Source organism: Crinia signifera, chromosome 4 (assembly GCF_055691185.1).
Source record: "Crinia signifera chromosome 4, ASM5569118v1, whole genome shotgun sequence".
Classification (NCBI taxonomy): Eukaryota; Metazoa; Chordata; class Amphibia; order Anura; family Myobatrachidae; genus Crinia; species Crinia signifera.
This window is the reverse complement of record NC_139220.1, coordinates 340,860,721-340,887,810: the sequence shown is the minus strand read 5'-3', so window position 1 is coordinate 340,887,810 and position 27,090 is coordinate 340,860,721. Positions and strand designations below refer to the sequence as shown.

The following is a 27,090-nucleotide window of genomic DNA, read 5'->3' as shown; positions in this document are numbered from 1 at the left end:
TGGGAGACAACATCCTGAACCCACGCGTCTGTTGTGGATTCCAGCCAGATGTCTGAAAACCCCAACAGGTGGACCTCCCACCTTGGGATTCCCCAGGTGGAGTCCTGTCCAGTCATGTGGAGGGTTTGTGCCCAGGGCGCCTGGTTGCCAAGGGACGCCTACCCTTGGGCTTGGAGGACTTGGCCGCTTGGGGTTGGGTTCTTGAAAAATAATGTCCACTACCCTTGCCCTGGAAACAAAAGGACTGGAAGGCAACACGGGTAAGTGGTGTAGGAGTAGATGGAAGGAAAGCAGCCTTAGAAGCCGCTACCATAGTCACAATTTTATCCAGTTCGGACCCAAACAAGAGGGAACCCTCAAAGGGAAGTGCTTCTAAGGTTTTCGGGACCACCTTCCAAGAGCGCAGCCACAAGGACAGACATGCTGCAACAGCCAAAGTTGACACATGGGAGGTTAGAGTGGCAGCATCAGAGTGCGGCCTGATGTACCATCTCAATGGTAGGCTCCAGGTTTTCCTTGGGGACGCCCTCAGCCGCTAGAGTAGTTGCCCATTCCACCAGGGTGAAGCAAGGTGGTATGGGCATTTACTCTAGCCGGAACAGGTCTGCCAACTTTAGTATAGGCAAAGGCAATAACCGACCTCAACCAACTTGCAATGGTCTGCTTAGAAGCTGGCCACCCTCCCTTATGTACGTCATACATTACCAGTGAAGAATCAGTCTCACAAAACTCCTTCACTCTGTGCACATAAACGCGCAGCGCGCCCACTACATCCAATTTTTTAAGTTTTCCCTATTCCTTGTCCCCTCAGAAGGAACAAGCACCGGAAGCACAATCTCCTGGTTTAAATGAAAATTTGACACAACCTTCGGCCCTATCTACATGAAAAGACAAAGCCCCCAACTTAGACACTCGACTGGCCAAGGCAACAGCCAAAAGAAAAGCAAGTTTCCACGAAAGAAACTTTAGGTCAGCCTACTTTAGCGGTTCGAAGGGCGGCTTCTGTAACACTGCCAGCACCAATGACAAATCCCATGGTGCCACTTATTATCAATATGCATATAAGAAGGAAGGTCTGAACCTCCGGTAAAAGATCCACAATCTTCTGAAAAAAAGATAGATGAGGCAGAAAGCTGCACTTTCAAAGACTGCAAACTCAATCCTGCTGAAAACCCAGAAGTCTAGCCAACTTACACCTAGAGATGTGCACCTTATATATACTTCTCACACCACCTGATATTGATCTTCCAGACTCTATGATAGTTAGCCGCAGACACAGGTTTTCAAGTCCTCAACATAGTCTGAATAAGTCACAGAGAAACCCTTCTTCAATAAGGTCTCAAAAGCCAGGCTTAGGCAAGCTAGGTCCTGATGAAGAAATGGACCTGGTCGGAGCAGGTCTGGACGAAGAGGAAGACGCCAATGACAACCTCAGTGTGTCTGAATACCAGGACCTACTAGGCCAATCCAGCACCACCTGAATGACACTTGACTTCGGTGCCCTCACTCTTGGGGACCTGAGCAATTATGGGAAAGGGAGGGAAGACATAGGCCAGCTCAAAGTTCCAAGGAACCATCATGGCATCTACAGCCCACGCTATCGGATCCCTGGTCCATGAACAAAATCTGGCCACCTGACAAATGTGTCTGGATGCTGTCAGGTCCACCTCTGGGAGCTCCCAGAGAGCCACAATGTCTTGAAACACCTTCGTGTTCAACACCCATTCCCCTTCCAGCAAGTCCGATCTACTGAGGAAATCTGCCTTCACATTCCGGATTCCCAGAATGAACACAGCCGACAGGGCCGGAACATGGGTTTCCGCCCACTGAAAAATCTGAGACACCTCCCGCATCGCTATCCTGCTGCGGGTGCCCCATGGTTGAGATATGCCACAGCATTGTCTGATTCTGTGCTGGACCACAGCCCCTGCAGTCCGAGATGCAGAGGTATTGCTCCCCATCCCCTGAGACTTGCATTGGTAGTGCCCACAACCCAATCCCAGGTTAACAGTAAACGACCTGGCTGGAGCATTTCCATATCTGTGCCCAGGCTAAGGATTTCCTTGTCTCCAGAGTCAGGACAAGCTTTTCCTGCTTCATGGTCTTCGGATCTCCTGACCAACTAATGAGAATGTTCCATTGGAACGTCCTTGAGTGAAATCTCACATACTGCAGTGTTTCAAACATGGCCACCATTTTGCCCATCAGCTTCAGGCACCTCCAGACTGATAGTTTTATCGCTTCTCCATTCCCCAAATATAAGTCATATGTCATCAGCCTTGGTTTTCGGTAGAAACACCCAATGTAGGTGAGGGTCCAAAACCACTCCCAAGAACTGCAATCTTTGGGTCGGGCCCAACTGAGACTTCTTGAAATTCAATATCCACCCGTGCTCCTGGAGAAACTGCGTTGCAACTACCAGATGTTCCTGCAACGCCTCTTCCAACTCGGCCTTGAACAACAGGTCATCCAGGTATGGGATGATCACAATTCCCTTTAACCTGAGTGTCGCCGCCATGACTGCCATCACTTTTGTAAAGACCCTCGGCACAGTTGCCAGACCAAACAGAAGAGCCTGAAACTGCAGATGAGTTGAGCCTATGGAAAATCGCAGCATAGAATGATGTTCTCCGCAAATAGGCACGTGCAGATATGCATCCTGAATATCTATGAATGCCAAAAATCCATATGGATGTCAGGCGATAACAACCCCCCCCCCCCCCCCCACTCTGGTCCCAGAACAGGGAGCCTCATCCCCATCAGGCTGAGGATTTATCCTCAGACTTGGAATACTGTGGATCTGGATGCTTGTCCCTTGCCAGAAGGAAATCTACCCCTACCCCCCCCCCCCAGCTTATAGGTACAGATAACACAGTATACTGCTGACAGGTATAGATTTAATGCATTACACAATGCACAGCAAGTATACAACGCAATGAAAACTGGCACTCAGCTCCTTAAGCAGCTATGACTGACTGGAGCACACTCTGTAACCCAAGTCCTTGGAGGAGGGGTACAGGGAGGACCGGCCCAGGCTCTCTGGCAGTGAACGAGTGGATCATTGGGTGGCTGATAAGATCTTCATGTCCCTCCACACGTGCAGCAGACAGCATCAGTGGTGGGAAACAAGTGTGTGTTACAGTTACATAGTAGGTGAGGCTGAATAAAGACTTGCGTCCATCTAGTTCAACCAAGGTTTATAATAGCTTATCCCTTGTTGTATAGTATGTTCCGATATTTTAAAGACAGATTATGTTACTATTAGTACCCATGGATGTTGTTAACCAATAAATGTTTATCCAACCTTATTTTAAACGTATTTATAGTGTCTGCCGACACCACTTCTCCAGGAAGAGAGTTCCAAAGTTTGACTGTTCTGACTGTAAAGAAATTTTTTCTTCTAGATGACCAAAATCTTTTTCCTTCTAATCTAAACTCGTGCCCTCGCGGTCCTATATTCCTGTCTAGCAGAAAAAGGGTGTTTGACAGTTCCTTATATTGGCCCTTGATATATTTGTACATGTTGAGCATGTCCCCCCTTAAACGTCTCTTCTCTAGTGTAAATAGTCCTAAATTGCTTAATCTCTCCTCGTAGCTTAAATTCTCCATTCCCCTAATAAGATTTGTTGCTCACCTTTGGATTTTTTCTAATTCTATGATGTTCTTTTTATAGTGCGGGGCCCAGAACTGTACTCTGTATTCGAGGTGCAATCTAACCAATGATTTGTACGGAGGTATAATTACTTTTGAGTCCCTAGTTTCCATTCCCCTTTTAATACATGCAAGAGTTTTATTGGCCTTTTGTGTTGTGGTACCACACAACACGGTCGACACACACCCTTGTTTGACATAACACTCAATTCCATCCAGCACAGGCTCAGATCTCGTATGCAATACTGAGACCAATCTCATGTTAAGTAGCATACTATTCCCCGTTTTCTCTGACATAATAGCGGTCTCATTATAAAATTAAAACACATATATGAACCAATCTAAATATCCCTAATGGGAATGACAGTTATGGGACACCTAAAATAGAATTAAGTAATTAAGTATGGATATCGTACTAAACCAAATGCTCTGACCACTCAGTGAATGGCGGATTGAAGTGAGGGCGGTACACAAACAATACACGGATAACAATTGGTCAATTCAAAATGAGAACTACCTTATAAGCCTGTCCTGGGCACCTATACCGGTTGCCCTGAGGAAGACCTGCGAAGCGTACGCCGGCCGACTCAGCCGTGCGCACGTTCTTTGAGCAATACCCTCTCGATTTGTTGTGTGTGTGTGTTATTGTATTTATTAGTCCTTTTCAGGACTCTAATGTAACAGCAGCCTAACAGTCTTAAATCCCCCCAAGACCGCAGTGACAGCAGCAATAGCTGACGGCGGTACGGGGCAGGACGCTTGACTGACGGCTAATTCGGTAGCGGCATCTGTCCCTGCACAGGGAATGCCCGCTTGTTAGCCCAGCTATTCGGACCCAGGTAACGGCAGTCCGCCTGTCAGCCGTATCACGATCAGCAGAAGCTGTCGGCGGCACAGGTAGAGACTGACTGTGTCCGACAGTGTTCAGCACAGCATTCATCTCCCGCACAGGGAGTGTATTATTTAATATTATACATCTAGCTAAGGTGACTGTACAGCCTCGCTAGAATTACTATCATACTAGCTGAAGGAAATATAGCCCTTATCTATTCGGACTAATTTATAATTGGCATAGAAGTAACATTAATCGGGCACAGCACCAAGAAACTGTTACATGACCAATTAACTTATTAGTCTTAAGTAATAAATTTAATACGCTAATTATACCATAGACTGAGATATATTTGGCTCAGAAGTGAAAATCATTGTGCTAATTGCCAAAACTCTGATACCCAATTAATCACTCAGTCCAGTATAACATAATTTATTACCAGTTATATGCTACATTGCAACACTGTAAACTACAAAATAGCCACCATTAAGGCTGCAGAAACAGTATTCCAACACACACCAAACTTCGACAGATAAAGTATCGATACCTTCTCCTTAAATAATTAATACATGATGGAAAGGAATATTATAAGGTGATACTAATACAAATTACATAAGGTAGTTGCTCCTCGAACTCGCACGTGCCTTTTAAACACACTGTTCCCACTTGTGTATATGTTATGTGTTTGTTTGTCATATTTCGCGCTTCTTTTTAATGATAACCAATAAAAGGTACATTTTATGACTCCAGTTCTTATAAATGGTGCACCACCATATGACAAATCTTTCTCTTTCCTAATAAAAGTCTGCTATTATTTTTGTCTGTGGTAGCACACCCCTAAGCATATCATAAACTATCCATCCTTACTAGAGGGGGTCTAACTTCAAATCAAACTTAATATCTGCTCCTTTTCCTGTGCAACTGATCAACAAAACCCTCTGTCCAAGTGTTCTCTATTACACAGCCAGTTCCCTACCCATCTACAGATATTTTCCCCTAATCCCAGGTCCTCCATTTTATTTATCAACCTCTTGTGTGGTACGGTGTCGAAGGCTTTAGCAAAATCTAGGGGAAGGGAGGGGAAGCTAATTCCTCCCTTAATTCCATTAGTACCCTAGGATGTATCCCATCTGGCCCAGGTGATTTGTTTGTTTTGATTTTGCTGAGCATGAATATTATTTCCTCGGTTGTGAAATCAATATTGAGATCTGGCTTTTTCATCCCATTTGTGGTACGTGTGCGTTCCACTGTCTGCTCTCCCTTAGTAAACACTGATGAGAAGAACTCATTTAACAGTTCCGCTTTTCCCTTATCCTCCTATCTGTTAGTGGGCCTATGTTCTTTTTAATTAATCGCTTACTATTTATGTATTTGAAAAAATAGGATTTTAAATACCTACCGGTAAATCCTTTTCTCGTAGTCCATATGGGATACTGGAGTTAAATACTATGGGGATAGAGATCCTCCGCAGGAGAGACAGGCACATAAGATCTTTTAGTGTGGGTGCACTGGCTCCTCCTATCTCCCCCTCCACTAGTCAGTTAATGAAAACTGTGCCGAAGGAAAGCAAATTATATGAGGAGTAAACAAGTAAATGTGGTGAGATTCATACCAGCACACCGTAACAAACATAACAAAATAGGTGAAGAAAAAAAACTATAATAACACCCTATGGTGAAACGTCATACGATATATAGAGATAGAGATATAGATATAGATATAGATATTATACACATACACACACACACACACACACACACACACACACACATACATACAGGGTGAGGATCTGCGCAACGTTACACTATTATAAGTGAATCCGTCTCTTCTGATGTAGTGCTGCTCACTTCCACGAGGCTGTCACGGCCTCAATATATGGAACATGTAACAAGAAAAAGGAGGAGCGCACAAATGAGCATGATAATAACCAGTATTTACTGAGAAACTGTAGGCTCACATACAATTCAATTTACTGTAGTCAGCATGCGTAGCATTCACCGCTAGTTCAACAGCCTGTAGCACGGGCACCAGAGGACATCCAGCACACCGGCAAAGATGGAACGGTGGCAGCGGCGGTGTTCTCCACGCATCAACCACAGACGGACAGGATACACTGAAGTAAGGATCCGATACGTCAGGTGACCACGCCCCAACACATTTCGTAACACGACTTCATCAAGCCAATACAAGAACTTCACTCGTTCAATAAGGCAACAAGCCCAAGAAAGCAAGGTAACTACCTACAGCAGACAAATCCGCACTGAGGCGGGCGCCCAGTATCCCATATGGACTACGAGAAAAGGATTTACAGGTAGGTATGTAAAATCCTATTTTCTCTAACGTCCTATGGGATACTGGGGTTCAATACTATGGGGAGGTCCCAAAGCCACCAGAACGGGCGGAGACTGCTGTAACACCGCTTGACCAAACTGGGAATCCTCCCTGGCCAGGGCATCAAATTTGTAGAACTTTACAAACGTATGCTGCCCCGACCAAGTAGCTGCTCTGCAAAGCTGTAAGGCCAAGACCCCTCAAGCAGCCGCCCAGGAAGTCCCTACCGACCTTGTCGAATGCACCTTCAATGAGGATGGAATAGTCAATCCAGCCATCCCATAGGCATGTTGGATAGTGGTACGTATCCAACGGGCTATAGTCTGTTTTGATGCTGGAGCACCCTTCTTCTGTGCATCATAGAGCACAAACAGACCATCCATCTTCCGGAACCTAGAGATTTGCCTAACATAGACCCTCAGGGCCTGAACAACATCCAGAGAGGCAGGAATCTCTGGATGAGCCAAACTGGACGGGACCACAATCGGTTGGTTAAGGTGGAAGGCCGACACAACCTTAGGCAGGAAATGCGGCCTAGTTCTCAACTCCGCCCTATCGCCATGAAAGACCAAGTAAGGGCTCCAAGTTCGGACACCCTTCTCGCCGAAGCCAAGGCCAGCAGGACCACAGTCTTCCACGTAAGATACCGTAAATCGGCCTGTTCCAATGGTTCAAACCAAGACGACTGTGAAAAGGATAAAACTACATCCAAGTCCCATGGTGCAGTGGGTGGCACAAAAGGGGGTTGAATTCTTAGTACCCCTTGAAGAAAAGTCTGGACCTCAGGTAAGGATGCCAGTTTTCTCTGAAAAAAGACCGACAAGGCCGAGACCTGGACCTTTAAGGACCCCAGCCGAAGCCCCAAGTCCAAACCTGCTTGAAGAAACCGCAAGAAATTGCCCAGTTTAAACACCGCCGGTGGTAGGTCCTTTTCCTCACACCAGGCCACATATCTTCTTCAAATGTGATGATAGTGGGAGGCCTTTACCGGTTTCCTGGCTTGGGTCATGGTAGATTTGACCGAGGAATCCAGGCCCTTGTGTCTCAGGATCTGCCTCTCAACCTCCAGGCCATTAAATGAAGCCGAGGTAAGTCCTGGTAGCCGAACGGCCCTTGAAGAAGATCTTCCCTGAGAGGCAGACGCCAAGGGTCTTCCACCAGCATGGCCTGAAGATGCCCGTACCAGGCACGCCGAGGCCAATCCGGTGCCACCAGGATTGCCTCTGCTCTTTGGTTTCTGATTCTTTTTAACACCTTCGCCAGCAGCGGAAGCGGAGGGAAGAGATATAACAGCCGGTATTCCCAAGGCCAAGTTAGGGCATCCACTGCTTCCGCACAAGGATCCCTTGTCCGAGAGCAGTATCTGGTGACCTTGTGGTTCCTTCGAGAGGCCATGAGATCTATCTGTGGGGTCCCCCACAGATCTGCAATGGCATCGAACTCCTCTTGATGTAATTCCCATTCCCCGGGAAGGGGAATGTAGTGGCGGCTGAGAAAATCCGCCTCCCAGTTGTCCACTCCCGGTATGAATATGGCGGACAACGCCAGAATGTTTTGTTCCGCCCAAGAGATGATCCTGGCAGCTTCTCTCATGCATGGCATGCTCCTTGTTCCTCCCTTATGGTTTATGTAGGCGACCGTGGTCGCATTGTCGGACTGTACCTTCACAGCCCTGCCCTGGAGCATGGGAGCAGCCTTCAACGGGGCGTAGTAAACCGCCTTCAATTCCAGCCTGTTGATATGCAACTTGGCTTCCAACTGGGACCATCTGCCCTGAAGATGGACTCCTTGGACCACCGCTCCCCATCCTCTCAGACTGGCATCTGTGGTCAACAGAAGCCAATCCTGGATCTGAAAGCAACGGCCGGCCAATAGATTTGTCGAATCCAGCCACCATTGGAGCGACAGCCTTGTTTGCGCAGAGAGTGTTATCGTTCTGTGCATCTGGCGGGGACACCCCGACCACTTTGTCAGGATATCCAGCTGGAATGTCCTTGTGTGGAATCTGGCATACTGTATGGCCTTGAATGAGGCCACCATCTTGCCCAACAGCTGTAAGCAGAGGTGAACCGACACCTGTGGGCCCTCCAACACTTACACCACCAACTGCTGAATTGCAGCCACCTTCTTCAGTGGGAGGAATATCTTTTGCTCCGCTGTGTCCAGGATCATGCCAAGGAACAGCATCCTTTGACTTGGGACCAGGGATGATTTCTTTAGGTTCAAAATCCACCAGTGGTCCAAGAGAATCCTCCTGGTCAGTTGGATTGCACTGCACAAGGCCCCTGCCGACTCCGCCTTGATTAGCAGGTCGTCGAGGTACGTAATCACATTCACTCGATGCTGCCAGAGAAGGGACATAATTTCCGCCATAATCTTCGTGAAGATGCGGAGCCGTGGACAGGCCGAAAGGCAACGCCCGAAACTGATGTTCCTTTCCCAGCGCAAACCGCAAAAACATTTGGTGTGGGGGCCAAATGGGGACGTCCAGATAGGTGTCCTTGACGTCTATGTAGGCCAGGAACTCCCCTGGCTCGAGACTGGCAATGACTGAATGGAGAGACTCCATTCTGAATTTGAACACCCGGAGGTACGGGTTCAAAGCTTTCAGGTTCAGAATGGGCCTCACTGACCCATCTGGCTTCAGCACCAGGAAGAGGTTTGAATAGTAACCTTGCCCCTGTAGTGGAACTGGCAGGATTACTTTGGATTGAAGCAGTCCCTGGATTGCCCCTTGCAGGAGAATCCGGTCCTCTGCAGAGGCGGGGAAGGCCAACCTGAAGTACCTTCTGGGAGGGGTTCTGTCGAACTCCAGCTTGTAGCCCTGTGAAATAAGACTCCTTGCCCAGGAATCTAGGCACGAGGCATCCCATACCTGGCTGAAGTACGACAGACGACCCCCCCACCTCGAGAACATCCCGCGGTGGGGAGACCCCGTCAAGCTGACGGTTTGGAGGCAGCTGCAGTGGTAGCTCGGTCCTGTGCGCCAGAGGGGTTAGGCTTCCTGAACTTACCTCTTCCGCCTCTGTTGGCATTGGACGCACCTCTGGTCCTGGAGTGGAAACGATTCCTGCGAAAGGACTGCTGGGTAGGAGAGGTAAATGGACACTTTGGTGCAGTAGGGGCTGATGGAAGGATAGTGGACTTACCGGCCGTAGCCTTGGAAATCCACTCATCCAGCTCACTCCCAAATAGTCTTTCCCCTGAGAAGGGAATACTCTCAACACTACATTTTGAGTCCAGGTCCGCTACCCACTGTCGCAGCCACAGGGCCCTTCGGGCTGAGACAGCCATGGCAGAATTGAGGGCATTAATGGTCCCCAATTCCTTCTGGGCCTCGCAAAGGACCTTAGCCGTGTCCTGAATGTGACGCAGTTTTTCTCCTAACTGCGCCACCGACATGTCCCCCAGCAAACCCTCCTGGATCTGGGTGGACCAAGTGTGAATAGCCTTAGCCATCCAACAACTGGCCAGTACGGGACGTTGAGAGGCCCCACTAGCCGTATACATAGACTTGAGTGTGGTCTCCAGTCTCCTGTCAGCCCCGTCCTTAAGGGTGGAAACACCTGGGACCGGTAGTAACACCTTTTTACAAAGGCGTGAAACGGAGGAGTCCACAACAGGCGGCTCCTCCCCCAATTTTCTACGTGCAGGGTCAAAAGGATACGCATTTGCGAACCTCTTTGTGAGCTGGAACCTCTTCTCAGGGTTTTTCCAGGCGTTTTTGAAAACACCCTCTAGTTCCGCCTGCTCTGGGAAACACACAGATTGTTTCTTCTGTGTCATAAAGAAGGAGTCACCCTCCGTGACTTCCTCCAGAGGGAGCTCTAAGACCTCCCTAATGGCTCTGATAAGAGGTTCAGGGCCATGTACTGGTGCCTGGTCTTGTACAGGCTCCTGATCCTGCAACTCCTCCCCCTCATCAAGGATATCATCCTCTCTGTATCAGGGGCCACAGCCGACAAGAGCCTTTTCTGAGACTGGCTGGACTGGCTGGGAAAGGGGGTGATAATGTCCACCCTAGCTGATAGGATGGCTAAATCCTTCTGTACCCTCTGAGTCTGCTGTGTATTAGCAGCCAGCTGGGAAGAGAGTGAATCTAACAGCGTTTTAATGCTGCTGGCCCATGCGGGATCATTATCTCCCTGTGACACCCCACTGTATTGTGGGGGCACACCACTATCCGGGGGTGTATTCCTACTGGGCTGTGGAGACATACAGGGTTCACAGGTAACCTGTGACTGAGGCAGGGATAAGGAAAGTTATGGTAGAACCTACCTTTGTTAACTTTCTTTCCTTGAAGTCCATGGGAACCACAGGGGACATTGGGGTTGTAGGTGGATCCAGGGGGTCCGAGGCACCAATCAGCGAAGCTTCTTAAGATTTCCCAGGATGCCCGGGCCCTCTCCCCTATAACCCCGCCTCCAGGCTCACATAGCTCAGTTTTGGTAACAAGCCGTAAGCAGGAAGCGGAGAAAAGAAGAGGACAGAGAGAACACATGTCCAAGTACACATACAAACATATCACGGTACATGAACAAGACTATGGTCGTTAAAGGTCACAGTGCAGAATATCACACCTAGGGATACCTCAGGAACAAATTGAAGGGAGGGCGCCCTGTGGTTCCCATGGTCTTCAAGGAAAGAAAGTTAACAAAAGGTAGGTTCTACCATAACTTTCCTTTTCCTTTTCAGGGTCCATGGGTCCCACAGGGGACATTGGGGATGTCACAAGCCGTATTTCAAGGGAGGGAATTTGCCTGAGGTGTCAGAAGTACCCGACGACCAAAGGAGGAATCCTGGGAGGCGAACGTGTCAAAAGCATAGAACTTAATGAAGGTACGAACAGATGACCACGTTGCAGCCTTGCACAGCTGTTCGGCCAAATCACCTTGGCATGTTGCCCATTATAGGTCAGCCGCTCTGGAAGAGTGTGCTTTGGTGGAAGGAGGAAAAGGCAGATTATCCTGCCAATAAGCATCTTGAATAGCCATGCAGATCCAGCGAGCAATAGTCTGTTTGCTCGCTGGCCAACCCTTTTTGTGGAATTCATAAACCACGAAAAGGGAGTTAGATTTTCTGACCGTCTTAGTACGGTCAATGTAGATGGTCAGAGCCCTGACCACATCCAATAAGCGTTCCTCTGTAGAGATATATTCCGTGTTAAATGCCGGAATCACAATCTCCTGATTGATGTGGAATCTGGAGACCAACTTTAGAAGGTGCGATGTTTTAGTCCACTACATCCCTATTGGGATAAAATATGAGGAGAGGAGCTTACAGTACATGAAAAAGCTGACATATCTTGCGGAAGCAATGACCAAGACAAATACTATCTTGTCTGTCAACCTTTTGAAATCCGCCGCTTGTAGCGGCTCGAAAGGAGGCTTGATTAAGGCCTGCAGTACGAGTGACAAATCCCACTGAGTTGTAGGAGGAAGATATGGAGGTGAAAATGAATCACTCCTTGTAGGAGTGTACGTACCTCCGGTAAGAGGGTTAATTTCATCTGAACCCAGATGGATAAGGGTGAGACTTGGATTTTCAGAGACAGCAGTCTAAGTCCAATGTTCAGACCCTTTTGTAGGAATGCCAGAATTCTGGCTACCTTGAAAACCTTTGGATCAAACTTCCTAGCCGTACACCACATACAGTAGGTGTGCCATATTTGTTAATAAATTCTGAATGATGCTGGCTTGCACGCCTGAATCATGACCTTGGCTTTTTTTTTTTGGAAGAAAAACTTTTACTTTACAGTAAAGTAGTTTCAAGCGCCACGCTATCAACGGCAGGCGCTGACAAGGTCCTCGAGTATGAGACCACCCGAAAGGTTAAGAGGAAGGGTGGTTGGGAGGACATTTGTAGAAGGTCCACATAAAAGTGCTCAGTGGCCAGGCTGAAACTATCAGGACGAGATTCCCGCCTCCCTGTTTGAATATCCTGATTACCCTGGGAATCATGGATCTTTGTGGGAAGGCATACGGAAGATGATAATTCCTTGAAAGTGCTAAGGCATCCATGAAGCTAGCTTGAGGATCCCTGTACCCTGACCCGAAAGTTGACACTTTTGTTGTGTCTGGACACCATTAAGTCCACGTCTGGTAGGTCCCATCGGTCTTTGAGGAGGGCGAACAACTCCGGATGGAGTGACCACTCCCCCCGATGGAAGTCGATTTAGGGATCTGTTTCCCAATTTAGAACTGCTGGAATGAAGATCGCAGACAGAGCCAGAAGACACTGTTTCGCCCAGGAAGAGATCCTAGAGACTACTTGGAGAGCAGCAGTGCTGCGAGGGTCTCCTTGGTCAAGTATGTACACCACAGCCGTGGCCTTGTCTGCTCTGATCAGGACCGGGTTCTTCTGAAGAAGGTCCTGAGAGCGGATTAGGGCATTGTAAGCTGCCCGAAGCTCCAACACGTTGATGGAGAGACGTGTTTTTGGATTGGTCCACACGCCCTGCAAGGCTCGGGAGTAAGCTAATGTCCCCCAGCCTCGAAGGGTTGTGTCGTAAGTGAGGATCGTCCATTCTTAGAACCAGAAGGGACATTGACTTGAGAAATGTGGACCTGATATTGTCCATCCGTTTTGCCAGAATGAGGTGTTGAGAGGGCAAAAATGAAACTGTGCCCACTCCACCATGTTCAAACATTGACATCATCAATCCCAAGATTTTCATTGCGCCCAGTGGCTTAAGACTCTGGGACTCTGCAAAAAAACACCCATATGTGGTGTTGCCGAGAATTGTCCTTGTCTCTGAGAAGAGACATCCTCCATGACTGAGTGTCCAGGGTAGCTCTCCAAATGCCACATTTGTTGCGAGAGGAGCCAACCGAGATGTTGGAGTGTCCTGATTGTTATCTATAGGTGAGATAACAGCAATAATAGGGACTTGGCCACCAGTAGTAGGTCGTATATATATATATATAAAAAGACTCGGATACTCAGACGGTGGAGATATTCAGCTATAATTGCCATGAGAGAGGTCTTTCTGAACGAGATGTAAAAATAGAAAAGTAAAAATTAAAAATAAGCTTTTATGGGGTTACCTCAGTGAGGTAACCCCCGCTGATATAAAGGTGCGTCTGCTTCCTGCAGGCACCAAACAAAAACTGAGCTGTGTGAGCCTGGAGGCGGGGTTATAGGGGAGAGGGCCCGGGCATCCTTGGAAATCTTAAGAAGCTTCGCTGATTGGTGCCTCGGACCCCCTGGATCCACCTACAACCCCAATGTCTCCTGTGGGACCCATGGACCCTGAAAAGGAAAAACTTGGTGTTGCACACCATGCAGGTCAATGTCTTCACCATTGTGAAGCTGGACACTCAGCCACGCGCCACACACACACACACACACACACACACACACACACACACACACACTCTGTCTGTAAGTGTGTAATACAGAGGCTATGTGTTAAGCAGTTAACCAATCTTAACTAGCCAGTGTGGAAGAAAACAGAGCTACTTGGGTACCAGTGCACCCTGTGACCTTAGCTCACAGATTTGAGAGAGCTGGTTTGTACAGTAAAAACACAGTGATTCTATATTCATAAAAAACACAGTGTCATACAAGTATACATAAGCTAGGCAACGCAATGCAAGCGTTAAATAGCGCTATAACTTGCTGTCTCTGCCGGCAGATCCACCCCACCGATGAGGAGCTGTAATGGCGACCTCAGCATGCAGAAAGAAGCAGGAAGTATGTTAAGGCGCAACCAGCAGAGCCTGGTCCCGCTCTGAGCTAAGCCCCGCTCCCCAACACGGAGCTGGCGCTGTTAGCAATACAAAGCTGGCGTTTTAGACTATATCTGTCCTTTTTTGCAAAAAACAGATACTGCCATAGCCCTGGTGGTAAAGCGGCTATCTGTACATGCCAGTAAATATATTAAAGATAGGGGTTAGCGCGGTACCTGCACGAGGTCCGCCGCTACTGCCGCCGCCATCTTGCCGCACATGAAGTCGGGGTACCCCCTGTGGAGAACCCCGACTAGTACTCACCACTTGTAGTCTTCAGACCCTGCGCCATGCTGTGCGGTGACAGAAAACCCCTCTCAGGACAAAGTCCTGCAGCAGGGCAGCTCTGCGCCTGAAGAGGCCGGTGACTGACCCTTCCCCTGGCACCCTCAAAGCAGGACTGCTGCCTAGGTCTAAAAGCAGCGCCCCAAAATAACAAACAAACAATCTCTCTGGAGCTCCCAGAAGTGCAGCCTCTCCTGAGGCACATTTTTCTAAACTGACTAGTGGAGGGAGGATAGAGGGGAGGAGCCAGTGCACCCACACTGAAAGATCTTATGTGCCTGTCTCTCCTGTGGAGGTTCTCTATCCCCATAGTATTGAACCCCAGTATCCCATAGGACGTTAGAGAAACCTCTTGGGGTTAGTTTTACTTTCAGTGGCTATGCGCTCTTCATAATCCCTTTAAGCTACTTTGATTGCCCCTTTGCAAATTTTGTTTGATTCTTTGTAATTGGTGGACGCCTCCTCATTTAAGTTATTTTTATAGAATTTAAACGCTCCTGTTTTATTATTGACCTTTTTTGTCCAACCATGGTGTTTTGTTTTTTATTGAATGTACCCTTATTTACTTTAGGAATGTATTTAATAGTTAATGATTGAAGTACATTTTTTAGAGTATCCCACATTTCCTCAGCATTTTTCCCCTCAAAAAACGTTTCCCACACAATTCTTTTTAGGGCTTCTCTGAATAATTCGAAGTTCGCTTTTCTGAAGTTTAGTATTTTTGTCGATCCTTTATGATGTCATTTACTGAAGTTGATTTATAGTGAAACCATATTGTGGTCACTGTTCCCTAGATGTTCAATTACTTTTGTGTTTGAAAGTAAATCTATGTTATTTGTTAATACTAAATCCAATAATGCCTCATCACGAGTTGGAGCTTCTACCGTTTGTGTGATAAACTGGTCTTTAAGTAAGTTTGGGAACCCATTGCTTCTTGCTGTTTTACATGTTACGTTTTTCCAATCAATATCAGGTAAATTAAAATCCCCATAATTAATACCTGGCCCTGATCTGATGATTGTTTGATTTGGTTTGAAAAGAAGAGACTCGTCCCCTTCGTTTATGTTCGGAGGTCTATAGCATACCCCTATTATAAATTCTGTTATTAGGTTTTTGTTATTGTCAGTTATCTCTGCCCACACGGCCTCCATGTAGTCTTCCTCTGTGCCTGTGCTCATTTCTTTCTCACACAATGTTAAGTTATTTTTTTACATATAGGCACCACCCCCCCCCCCAGATTTTCCCTGTCTTTTCTGTAGAGTGTATATCCCTCAATGTATAATGCCCAGTTGTGCGACTCGTTACACCATGTTTCTGTAATACCAATAATGTCATAATCGTCCCTAGTGACCACAGTTTCTAGTTCCCCGATTTTACCTGCTAAGCTTCTTGCATTAGCCAGTAGGCATTTTATTTTTAGTTCCGTCCCGAACATTGTGTTGAATTTCTCCTCTGGACTTATTTGTATTCCTTCCTAACTTCCTCGTACCCACCTCCCCCTCAATAGTCTCTCTACAGCCTCCCCACCATGCCCACTGTCCGACCTATTTACAGTTTTGAGACCTCTTCCTATGTCATTCGCGCCTTCCCATACTCCAAGGTCATCTGTACCTGAGAGCTGTACCTAATATTACATAACATTCCTGTAGCACCCTGGGAATTACCCTTATTAGTAACCCCGGACATTGCCTGTAACTCTGTCCTCCCCAAATTGATTCTGGACCCCAATCCTACTATTCTCAATACAGGTCCCATAGTATCTAGCCACCCCCACCCACCAGTCACCTAGTTTAAAATCTCCTCCAACCATCCTTCCTCCCAGCACCAGATGGCGCCTGACCGAGAAGTCCGCCCAGTGTTCCATGAACACAATCCCACCTTCCTACACCAGTCCTTTAGCCACACGTTTACCTCCCTGATCTCCCTCTGCCTCCCTGAGCTAGTGCGTGGCACTGGTAATAATTCAGAGAATATTACCCTAGATGTCCTCGCTTTTCATTTCTTACCTAATTCCCTATACTCTGTCTTGAGGACATCCCACCTACCACTAACTTTGTCATTGATACCGATGTGCACCAAGACTGCCGGGTTGCTCCCAGCCCCACCCAACAATCTGTATACTCGGTCCGCGATGTGCCGTACCCGAGAGACAACAGACTGTACGGCGATCACGGTCCCGATAGCAGATTGCCCTGTCTGTTCTCCTGATGATAGAATCCCCTACCACCATTATTTGACTATGTGTGATGTGCTGCCTACTATCCCCAGGGAAGTGGCTGTGTGAGGAGAGCCCACTCCCCCAGCTACCAAATGGCAACCAGGGAAATGACCTAATGCAGCGCCGGTAAAATTGCGGGGATCCGATGCGCGCCGGGTGGCCCCACTACCGGCACTGCTGCCCACACACCTGCATCCCTGGTGGTCCAGCAGGAGCAGGTGGCAAAGAAGCCATCCACTTGCTATCACAGCCCATCTGTCCCCAGGAGTGCCAGGGGCCGGCTGCGGTCACTCACTGATGCGTGGTGCTGTAGCCGCCGGGCCCAGGTGATGGAGCAGCAGCGTTGGTGTCTAATAGACCCCCAGTCAGTGTAAGAATAAGAATAAAATGGAGTAAGGCGGCTTAGTGCAGCCCCTCTGTATGGTGCATGTTGGCTCCTGCCAGCACCGGAAAAAACTAAGCTTCCTGGCCTGGAGGCGGGGGAGGGGGAGGAGCCTGGTCTGCCTGGGAGGCAGGAAGAAGTTATTGGTGCTGGAATGCTCTCCCCACTACCCAGCGTTAGCCCTGTGGCCCCTGATGTGTCCCGAAGTATAAATGGCAGATCAGACAGAAGACCGCTCTTACCTCAAACATCTCGCCGTCCTTCAGGGGCCGGTTGGTCATCACCACGCCATTGTTGAACTCATCGAGGGGCCTCCTCCGTTCCGCAGTCTTGTTGCCATTGCTGAGTTTGATGAGAGTGCCGCATTTCTCATGGAACAGCAGAGCATCATTGGACGTGGGTGGCGAGTGCTCCGCAGAGGGTGGAGGCGAGCCCAGGCTTACATTCAGAAGATTGCCGTGATATGCTGACAAGATGGCATTACTTACCACTGCGGAGAGCTCTGTGCTGGAGAACCCTGGAAGTGACAGAGACATGGGTCATCGTGTGAGGTCATCCCAGCCTATTGCTCTTCCCACAATCCAGACACGGGACCAACGTGAGCTCCACGTTCACTCGCACTAGGATTGGTGGAGCAAAGAGCTAACACTCCAGTGGTGAACCAAGCATTCTGCGCCACCACTACGCCTGCTATCCTGCAGTCCAGACCCAAGGTCAGGAAGAACCAGCAGCGTTATGAGCAAAGAGGTTCTGCAGCAGCCACACACACAACACCCATTAATGCTGATGACTGGCGCACATTTGGCATTTACAGTGGAGGTAAAGACGGCAGCAAAGAGCACTGTGGCAAAGGAATTATGGTAGTGGGCAGTGACTAACACCAGAATCATTGTCTGATTGGTCAGATTTGTATGGTCACAGACATGGTAACCACCACCATTGTCACTCACCGTTGTCAGAGTCCAGGCTGCTGGGGAATTTATCAGGGCGAGGCTGTCCTTCGGAGTGCAAGGAACCTGCAGACATAGGAATATACACATCACACCTGGTGCAAAATACACTGAGCAATACCGAGCTACATACAACGGCGGGCGCGTGCACAGCAATACCGAGCTACATACCACAGCAATACCGAGCTACATACCACAGCGGGCGCGTGCACAGCAATACCGAGCTACATACCACAGCAATACCGAGCTACATACAACGGCGGGCGCGTGCACAGCAATACCGAGCTACATACAACGGGGGGCGCGTGCACAGCAATACCGAGCTACACACAATGGCGGGCGCGTACACAGCAATACCGAGCTACATACCACAGCAATACCGAGCTACATACAATGGCGGGCGCGTACACAGCAATACCGAGCTACATACCACAGCAATACCGAGCTACATACAACGGCGGGCGCTTGCACAGCAATACCGAGCTACATACAATGGCGGGCGCGTACACAGCAATACCGAGCTACATACCACAGCAATACCGAGCTACATACAACGGCGGGCGTGTGCACAGCAATACCAAGCTACATACCACAGCGGGCGCGTGCACAGCAATACCGAGCTACATACCACAGCAATACCGAGCTACATACAACGGCGGGTGCGTGCACAGCAATACCGAGCTACATACAACGGGGGGCGCGTGCACAGCAATACCGAGCTACATACAACTGCGGGCGCGTGCACAGCAATACCGAGCTACATACAACGGGGGGCGCGTGCACAGCAATACCGAGCTACATACAACGGCGGGCGCGTGCACAGCAATACCGAGCTACATACAACGGGGGGCGCGTGCACAGCAATACCGAGCTACATACAACGGCGGGCGCGTGCACAGCAATACCGAGCTACATACCACAGCAATACCGAGCTACATACAACGGCGGGCGCTTGCACAGCAATACCGAGCTACATACCACAGCAATACGGAGCTACATACAACGGCGGGCACAGCAATACCGAGCTACATACAACGGCGGGCGCGTGCACAGCAATACCGAGCTACATACCACAGCAATACCGAGCTACATACCACAGCAATACCGAGCTACATACAACGGCGGGCGCGTGCACAGCAATACCGAGCTACATACCACAGCAATACCGAGCTACATACAACGGCGGGCACAGCAATACCGAGCTACATACCACAGCAATACCGAGCTACATACAACGGCGGGCGCGTGCACAGCAATACCGAGCTACATACCACAGCAATACCGAGCTACATACAACGGCGTGCACAGCAATACCGAGCTACATACCACAGCAATACCGAGCTACATACAACGGCGGGCACAGCAATACCGAGCTACATACAACGGCGGGCGCGTGCACAGCAATACCGAGCTACATACCACAGCAATACCGAGCTACATACAACGGCGGGCGCGTGCACAGCAATACCGAGCTACATACCACAGCAATAACGAGCTACATACAACGGCGGGCGCGTGCACAGCAATACCGAGCTACATACCACAGCAATACCGAGCTACATACAACAGCGGGCGCTTGCACAGCAATACCGAGCTACATACCACAGCAATACCGAGCTACATACAACGGCGGGCGCGTGCACAGCAATACCGAGCTACATACCACAGCAATACCGAGCTACATACAACGGCGGGCGCGTGCACAGCAATACCGAGCTACATACCACAGCAATACGGAGCTACATACAACGGCGGGCACAGCAATACCGAGCTACATACCACAGCAATACCGAGCTACATACAACGGCGGGCGCGTGCACAGCAATACCGAGCTACATACAACGGCGGGCGCGTGCACAGCAATACCGAGCTACATACCACAGCAATACCGAGCTACATACAACGGCGGGCACAGCAATACCGAGCTACATACCACAGCAATACCGAGCTACATACAACGGCGGGCGCGTGCACAGCAATACCGAGCTACATACCACAGCAATACGGAGCTACATACAACGGCAGGGCGCGTGCACAGCAATACCGAGCTACATACCACAGCAATACGGAGCTACATACAACAGCGGGCGCTTGCACAGCAATACCGAGCTACATACCACAGCAATACCGAGCTACATACAACGGCGGGCGCGTGCACAGCAATACCGAGCTACATACCACAGCAATACCGAGCTACATACAACGGCGGGCGCGTGCACAGCAATACCGAGCTACATACCACAGCAATACGGAGCTACATACAACGGCGGGCACAGCAATACCGAGCTACATACCACAGCAATACCGAGCTACATACAACGGCGGGCGCGTGCACAGCAATACCGAGCTACATACAACGGCGGGCGCGTGCATTGCAATACCGAGCTACATACCACAGCAATACCGAGCTACATACAACGGCGGGCACAGCAATACCGAGCTACATACCACAGCAATACCGAGCTACATACAACGGCGGGCGCGTGCACAGCAATACCGAGCTACATACCACAGCAATACGGAGCTACATACAACGGCGGGCGCGTGCACAGCAATACCGAGCTACATACCACAGCAATACCGAGCTACATACAACGGCGGGCACAGCAATACCGAGCTACATACCACAGCAATACCGAGCTACATACAACGGCGGGCGCGTGCACAGCAATACCGAGCTACATACCACAGCAATACCGAGCTACATACCACAGCAATACCGAGCTACATACAACGGCGGGCACAGCAATACCGAGCTACATACCACAGCAATACCGAGCTACATACAACGGCGGGCACGTACACAGCAATACCGTGCTACATACCACAGCAATACCGAGCTACATACAACGGCGGGCGCGTGCACAGCAATACCGACCTACATACAATGGCGGGCGCGTGCACAGCAATACCGAGCTACATACCACAGCAATACGGAGCTACATACAACGGCGGGCACAGCAATACCGAGCTACATACCACAGCAATACCGAGCTACATACAACGGCGGGCGCGTGCACAGCAATACCGAGCTACATACCACAGCAATACCGAGCTACATACAACGGAGGGCGCGTGCACAGCAATACCGAGCTACATACCACAGCAATACGGAGCTACATACAACGGCGGGCACAGCAATACGGAGCTACATACCACAGCAATACAAAGCTACATACCACGGCGGGCGCGTGCACAGCAATACCGAGCTACATACCACAGCAATACCGAGCTACATACAACAGCGGGCGCGTGCACAGCAATACCGAGCTACATACCACAGCAATACCGAGCTACATAAAACGGCGTGCGCGTGCACAGCAATACCGAGCTACATATAACGGCAATACCGAGCTACATACAACGGCGGGCACAGCAATACCGAGCTACATACCACAGCAATACCGAGCTACATACAACGGCGGGCGCGTGCACAGCAATACCGAGCTACATACCACAGCAATACGGAGCTACATACAACGGCGGGCACAGCAATACCGAGCTACATACCACAGCAATACCGAGCTACATACCACAGCAATACCGAGCTACATACAACGGCGGGCGCGTGCACAGCAATACCGAGCTACATACCACAGCAATACCGAGCTACATACAACGGCGGGCGCGTGCACAGCAATACCGAGCTACATACAACGGCGGGCACAGCAATACCGAGCTACATACCACAGCAATACCGAGCTACATACAACGGCGGGCGCTTGCACAGCAATACCGAGCTACATACAACGGCGGGCGCGTGCACAGCAATACCGAGCTACATACCACAGCAATACCGAGCTACATACAACGGCGGGCGCGTGCACAGCAATACCGAGCTACATACCACAGCAATACCGAGCTACATACAACGGCGGGCGCGTGCACAGCAATACCGAGCTACATACCACAGCAATACCGAGCTACATACAACGGCGGGCACAGCAATACCGAGCTACATACCACAGCAATACCGAGCTACATACAACGGCGGGCGCGTGCACAACAATACCGAGCTACATACCACAGCAATACCGAGCTACATACAACGGCGGGCGCGTGCACAGCAATACCGAGCTACATACCACAGCAATACCGAGCTACATACCACAGCAATACCGAGCTACATACAACGGCGGGCGCGTGCACAACAATACCGAGCTACATACCACAGCAATACCGAGCTACATGCAACGGCGGGCGCGTGCACAGCAATACCGAGCTACATACCACAGCAATACCGAGCTACATACAACGGCGGGCGCGTGCACAGCAATACCGAGCTACATACAACGGCGGGCGCGTGCACAGCAATACCGAGCTACATACCACAGCAATACCGAGCTACATACAACGCCGGGCGCGTGTACAGCAATACCGAGCTACATACAATGCCGGGCGCGTGCACAGCAATACCGAGCTACATACCACAGCAATACCGAGCTACATACAACGGCGGGCACAGCAATACCGAGCTACATACCACAGCAATACAGAGCTACATACAACGGCGGGCGCGTGCACAGCAATACCGTGCTACATACAACGGCGGGCGCGTGCACAGCAATACCGAGCTACATACCACAGCAATACCGAGCTACATACAACGGCGGGCGCGTGCACAGCAATACCGAGCTACATACAACGGCGGGCGCGTGCACAGCAATACCGAGCTACATACAACGGCGGGCGCGTGCACAGCAATACCGTGCTACATACAATGGCGGGCGCGTGTACAGCAATACCGAGCTACATACAACGGCGGGCGCGTGCACAGCAATACCGAGCTACATACCACAGCAATACCGAGCTACATACAACGGCGGGCGCGTGCACACCAATACCGAGCTACATACAACGGCGGGCGCGTGCACAGCAATACCGAGCTACATACAACGGCGGGCGCGTGCACAGCAATACCGAGCTACATACAACGGCGGGCGCGTGCACAGCAATACCGAGCTACATACCACAGCAATACCGAGCTACATACAATGGCGGGCGCGTGTACAGCAATACCGAGCTACATACAACGGCGGGCGCGTGCACAGCAATACCGAGCTACATACAATGGCGGGCGCGTGTACAGCAATACCGAGCTACATACAACGCCGGGCGCGTGTACAGCAATACCGAGCTACATACAATGACGTGCCACATACTCCAGCCGCATGCGCCTACACAGCAATACCGTGCTACATACAACGCCAGGCGCATACACAGCACAGGACAGGGTCACAAGTAACTGGATGGGGACCGCGAGGCAGCACGGGGTTGGCAGCGATATGAGGGTGGTGGCTAGTATGGGCGCAGGGGCAGTAGTACACAGATAATAGGGCCCGTATAAGCTGGCGCTCACCTGAGTCCGGCTCCTCCAGGTCCTCCTCTTCCTCCTCAGGAGGTTGCTGACAGGACACGACAGTGATCTGAGTGCATTTCCCATACAGATCTACCACAGCCCACACTCCAGGTGGAATCCCAGCAGCTGCCATTCCACAGTCTCTGCCATTAACCCAAAGATGGAGTTCCCCAGAGAGGGTACGCTGAACCCCCACACGATCTCCCTCACCAAGCTGATCCAGGTCTTGCCCATATTCCTCCAGAATGGAGTGCCCATCTTCTAGTACAGAACAGCCCGACACGATCCATGAACCACCCTTCAGTCCAGTGGCACTGCTGGGGAAGTCGAGAAGAGAGGGGTCCTGGGTAGTCAGGCCAATTTCCATGGATCCACTCCAGGAGTTCATCTAGGGGAGAGAATATATAGAGCAGTATAGGGTGCTGCATTAGGGGAGGAGGGGGGGGGGGGGAATAGAGCGACACGGAGAGGTTGGTCATCAGATATAGTGGGGGGATAGAGCGACAGGAGAGGTTGGTCATCAGATAAAGTGGGGGGATAGAGAACTATGTGCAGGAGGTAGGTGTATATAGTGGTGGGATGAAAGAGAGGTATATGGAGGGCTTATACAGAGGCCGGCGGCCGGTATAGGGGGGGGGGGGATACAGAGGCACCCAGCAGGTATACAGAGGCATGTAGGGGAGGTGCACAGCAGGTATACAGAGGCATGTAGGGGTATACAGAGGGACACAGCAGGTACACAGAGGCATGTAGGGGTATACAGAGGCACCCAGCAGGTACACAGAGGCACCCAGCAGGTACACAGAGGCACCCAGCAGGTATACAGAGGCATGTAGGGGTATACAGAGGCACACAGCAGGTATACAGAGGCACACAGCAGGTATACAGAGGCACACAGCAGGTATACAGAGGCACACGGCAGGTATACAGAGGCACCCAGCAGGTATACAGAGGCATGTAGGGGTATACAGAGGCACCCAGCAGGTATACAGAGGCATGTAGGGGTATACAGAGGCACCCAGCAGGTATACAGAGGCATGTAGGGGTATACAGAGGCACACAGCAGGTATACAGAGGCATGTAGGGGTATACAGAGGCACACAGCAGGTATACAGAGGCATGTAGGGGTATACAGAGGCATGTAGGGGTATACAGAGGCACCCAGCAGGTATACAGAGGCACCCAGCAGGTATACAGAGGCATGTAGGGGTATACAGAGGCACCCAGCAGGTATACAGAGGCACCCAGCAGGTATACAGAGGCATGTAGGGGTACACAGGCCGGGGCTCCCCTCCTCCCCGGTACCTTGCGCTCCAGCCGCACGGTGAACACCTCCCCCGGCCCCAGCGGGCGGCAGCTCAGCACCAGGCCCTGGTTGAACTCCTGCGCCGGCTGTTTCCGCGTCGCCGTCCGGTTCCCGTTACTGAGGATCACCAGCTTCCCGGTGCGGGGGTGCAGCTCCGCCATGACAGCCGCTTTACGGCAGCAGCCCCGGCACTTTGCGACGTCACCAGGGAGACGAGTCTGACAGACACAGGCGGAAGCGCCGCATGGTTGGCGGAATGGCCTGGCTGGCGGGCGGAAGTGACGTCACACCCTGAGTTGAGGGAAGTGTCACGGAGTAGGCGCGAGAGACCGGAAGAGGCCGATTCCCGCTTCCAGCCGAGCTCCTGGGATTCGGGGGGAGACGTCTCCTGCCTGTGTCCGTGTCATCAGCGAGAGGTGACCGGAGTCCCCCTGCCCAGCGCTCGTCACCCCCGCCCTCCGCATGGTGGCATCCCCCTCCACTCTCCTTCCTGGGGTCCTCTGTGGTGTCAGTCCTCCCTACACCCTGGGGTCCACTGTGTCACCCCTCTCCAGGGGCAATTCCGTCACTGGTGTCCACCCCCTACCTGCCCCAGTGCCTGTCGTCCCCCTATAGGCCCCAGTGTCCACTCCCTACAGGCCCCAGTGTCCACCCCCTACCTGCCCCTGCATCCCCAGCGGCCACCCCCTACTGGCCCCTGCATCCCCAGCGTCTGCCCCGTACCGGCCCCTGCATCCCCAGCGTCCGCCCCGTACCGGCCCCTGCATCCCCAGCGTCCGCCCCGTACCGGCCCCTGCATCCCCAGCGTCCGCCCTGTACCGGCCCCTGCATCCCCAGCGGCCGCCCCGTACCGGCCCCTGCATCCCCAGCGTCCGCCCCGTACCGGCCCCTTCATCCCCAGCGGCCACCCCCTAACCGGCCCCTTCATCCCCAGCGGCCTCCCCCTACCGGCCCCTGCATCCCCAGCGGCCACCCCCTACCGGCCCCAGCGGCCACCCCGTACCGGCCCCTGCATCCCCAGCGGCCACCCCGTGCCGGCCCCTGCATCCCCAGCGTCCACCCCGTACCGGCCCCTGCATCCCCAGCGTCCACCCCCTACCCTGCATCCCCACTGTCCCCTTTGATCGCTGTACCCATCAATCACATAGTCCTCTGTCCATATGACCCTTTGCTATCACCCCAGGGCTCCCCTTAATCTCCACCTGATTGATCTGTAGTCTGTATAATACAGCTTATCATCATTTTTACTTTATTTCTGTAGTTTCCACCTCACCTTTCACCATGCCGGCTCTTCTGGAGAGACCCAAACTGTCCAACACCATGGCAAGAGCTCTTCACAGGCATGTGATGATGGAGCGAGAACGCAAGAGGCAGGGTGAGTGGTGCAAAACTGAAGGTGGAGCAGTGGAAAGGCTGACCCAGGTATTTCTAGGGGACCGGAGGACAGATAAGGTTGTGACCTGACAGTGGGGTTTGATGGAGGAGGGGAGAGGCTGAGACCTGTTGTGTCCGGGGGTGGGTGTGATGGGAGAGGCTGTGACCGATTGTGTCTGGGGGAGAGGCAAGGCTGCGACCAATTGTGTTGGGGTGGGGTGGGCGTGGAGGAGGGGAGAAGCTGAAGCTGGTTGTGTCTGGGGCAGGGGGTGATGTAGGAGGGGAGAGGCTGTGACCAGTTGTGTCTGCGGGGAGATTGGGGAATGAGTAATGTTGGGCAGATCACACCTATCATAATTTGCGTTTACACCTGTTGCTTGATGGATTTGTTTTCCAGAGGAGGAAGAAGTGGATAAAATGATGGAACAGAAGCTGCGAGATGAACAGGAGAGAAGAAGAAAGAAGGAAATGGAGGAGAGGATGTCCCTGGAGGAGACACGGGAGCAGGTATATGAATGTTGTCAGGTCACCCAGCAAATGTCTCGCATCAACAGAAGGTTGGCACATGGACAGAATGTTTGTACTGTTGTTGGAGCTTGTGGAGGTGGCTGATGCAAGTTGTGGAGGTGCTGGTAACTAGCAGAAGTTGGGTTTCTGGATGTGGTGGTGCTG

At 50.9% G+C, this 27,090-nt stretch overlaps 2 protein-coding genes across 2 annotated transcripts in view; one reads left to right on the top strand and one right to left on the bottom strand.

Annotated features, from left to right (window-relative positions):
* NEURL4 (neuralized E3 ubiquitin protein ligase 4) overlaps positions 1–25,324 on the bottom strand; it is a 155,103-nt gene extending 129,779 nt beyond the window's left edge. The window contains exons 1-4 of the mRNA XM_083180707.1: positions 25,044–25,324; positions 23,739–24,126; positions 18,380–18,445; positions 17,672–17,946 (exon numbers count right to left, since the gene is read on the bottom strand). Of these exons, the coding sequence (XP_083036833.1) occupies positions 17,672–17,946; positions 18,380–18,445; positions 23,739–24,126; positions 25,044–25,205 (891 nt within the window). The 5' untranslated portion in view covers positions 25,206–25,324. The remainder of the gene's footprint in view (positions 1–17,671; positions 17,947–18,379; positions 18,446–23,738; positions 24,127–25,043) is intronic.
* The window catches only part of GPS2 (G protein pathway suppressor 2), a 34,853-nt gene continuing 33,065 nt past the window's right edge, over positions 25,303–27,090 (top strand). The window contains exons 1-3 of the mRNA XM_083185915.1: positions 25,303–25,460; positions 26,306–26,419; positions 26,816–26,925. Of these exons, the coding sequence (XP_083042041.1) occupies positions 26,326–26,419; positions 26,816–26,925 (204 nt within the window). The 5' untranslated portion in view covers positions 25,303–25,460; positions 26,306–26,325. The remainder of the gene's footprint in view (positions 25,461–26,305; positions 26,420–26,815; positions 26,926–27,090) is intronic.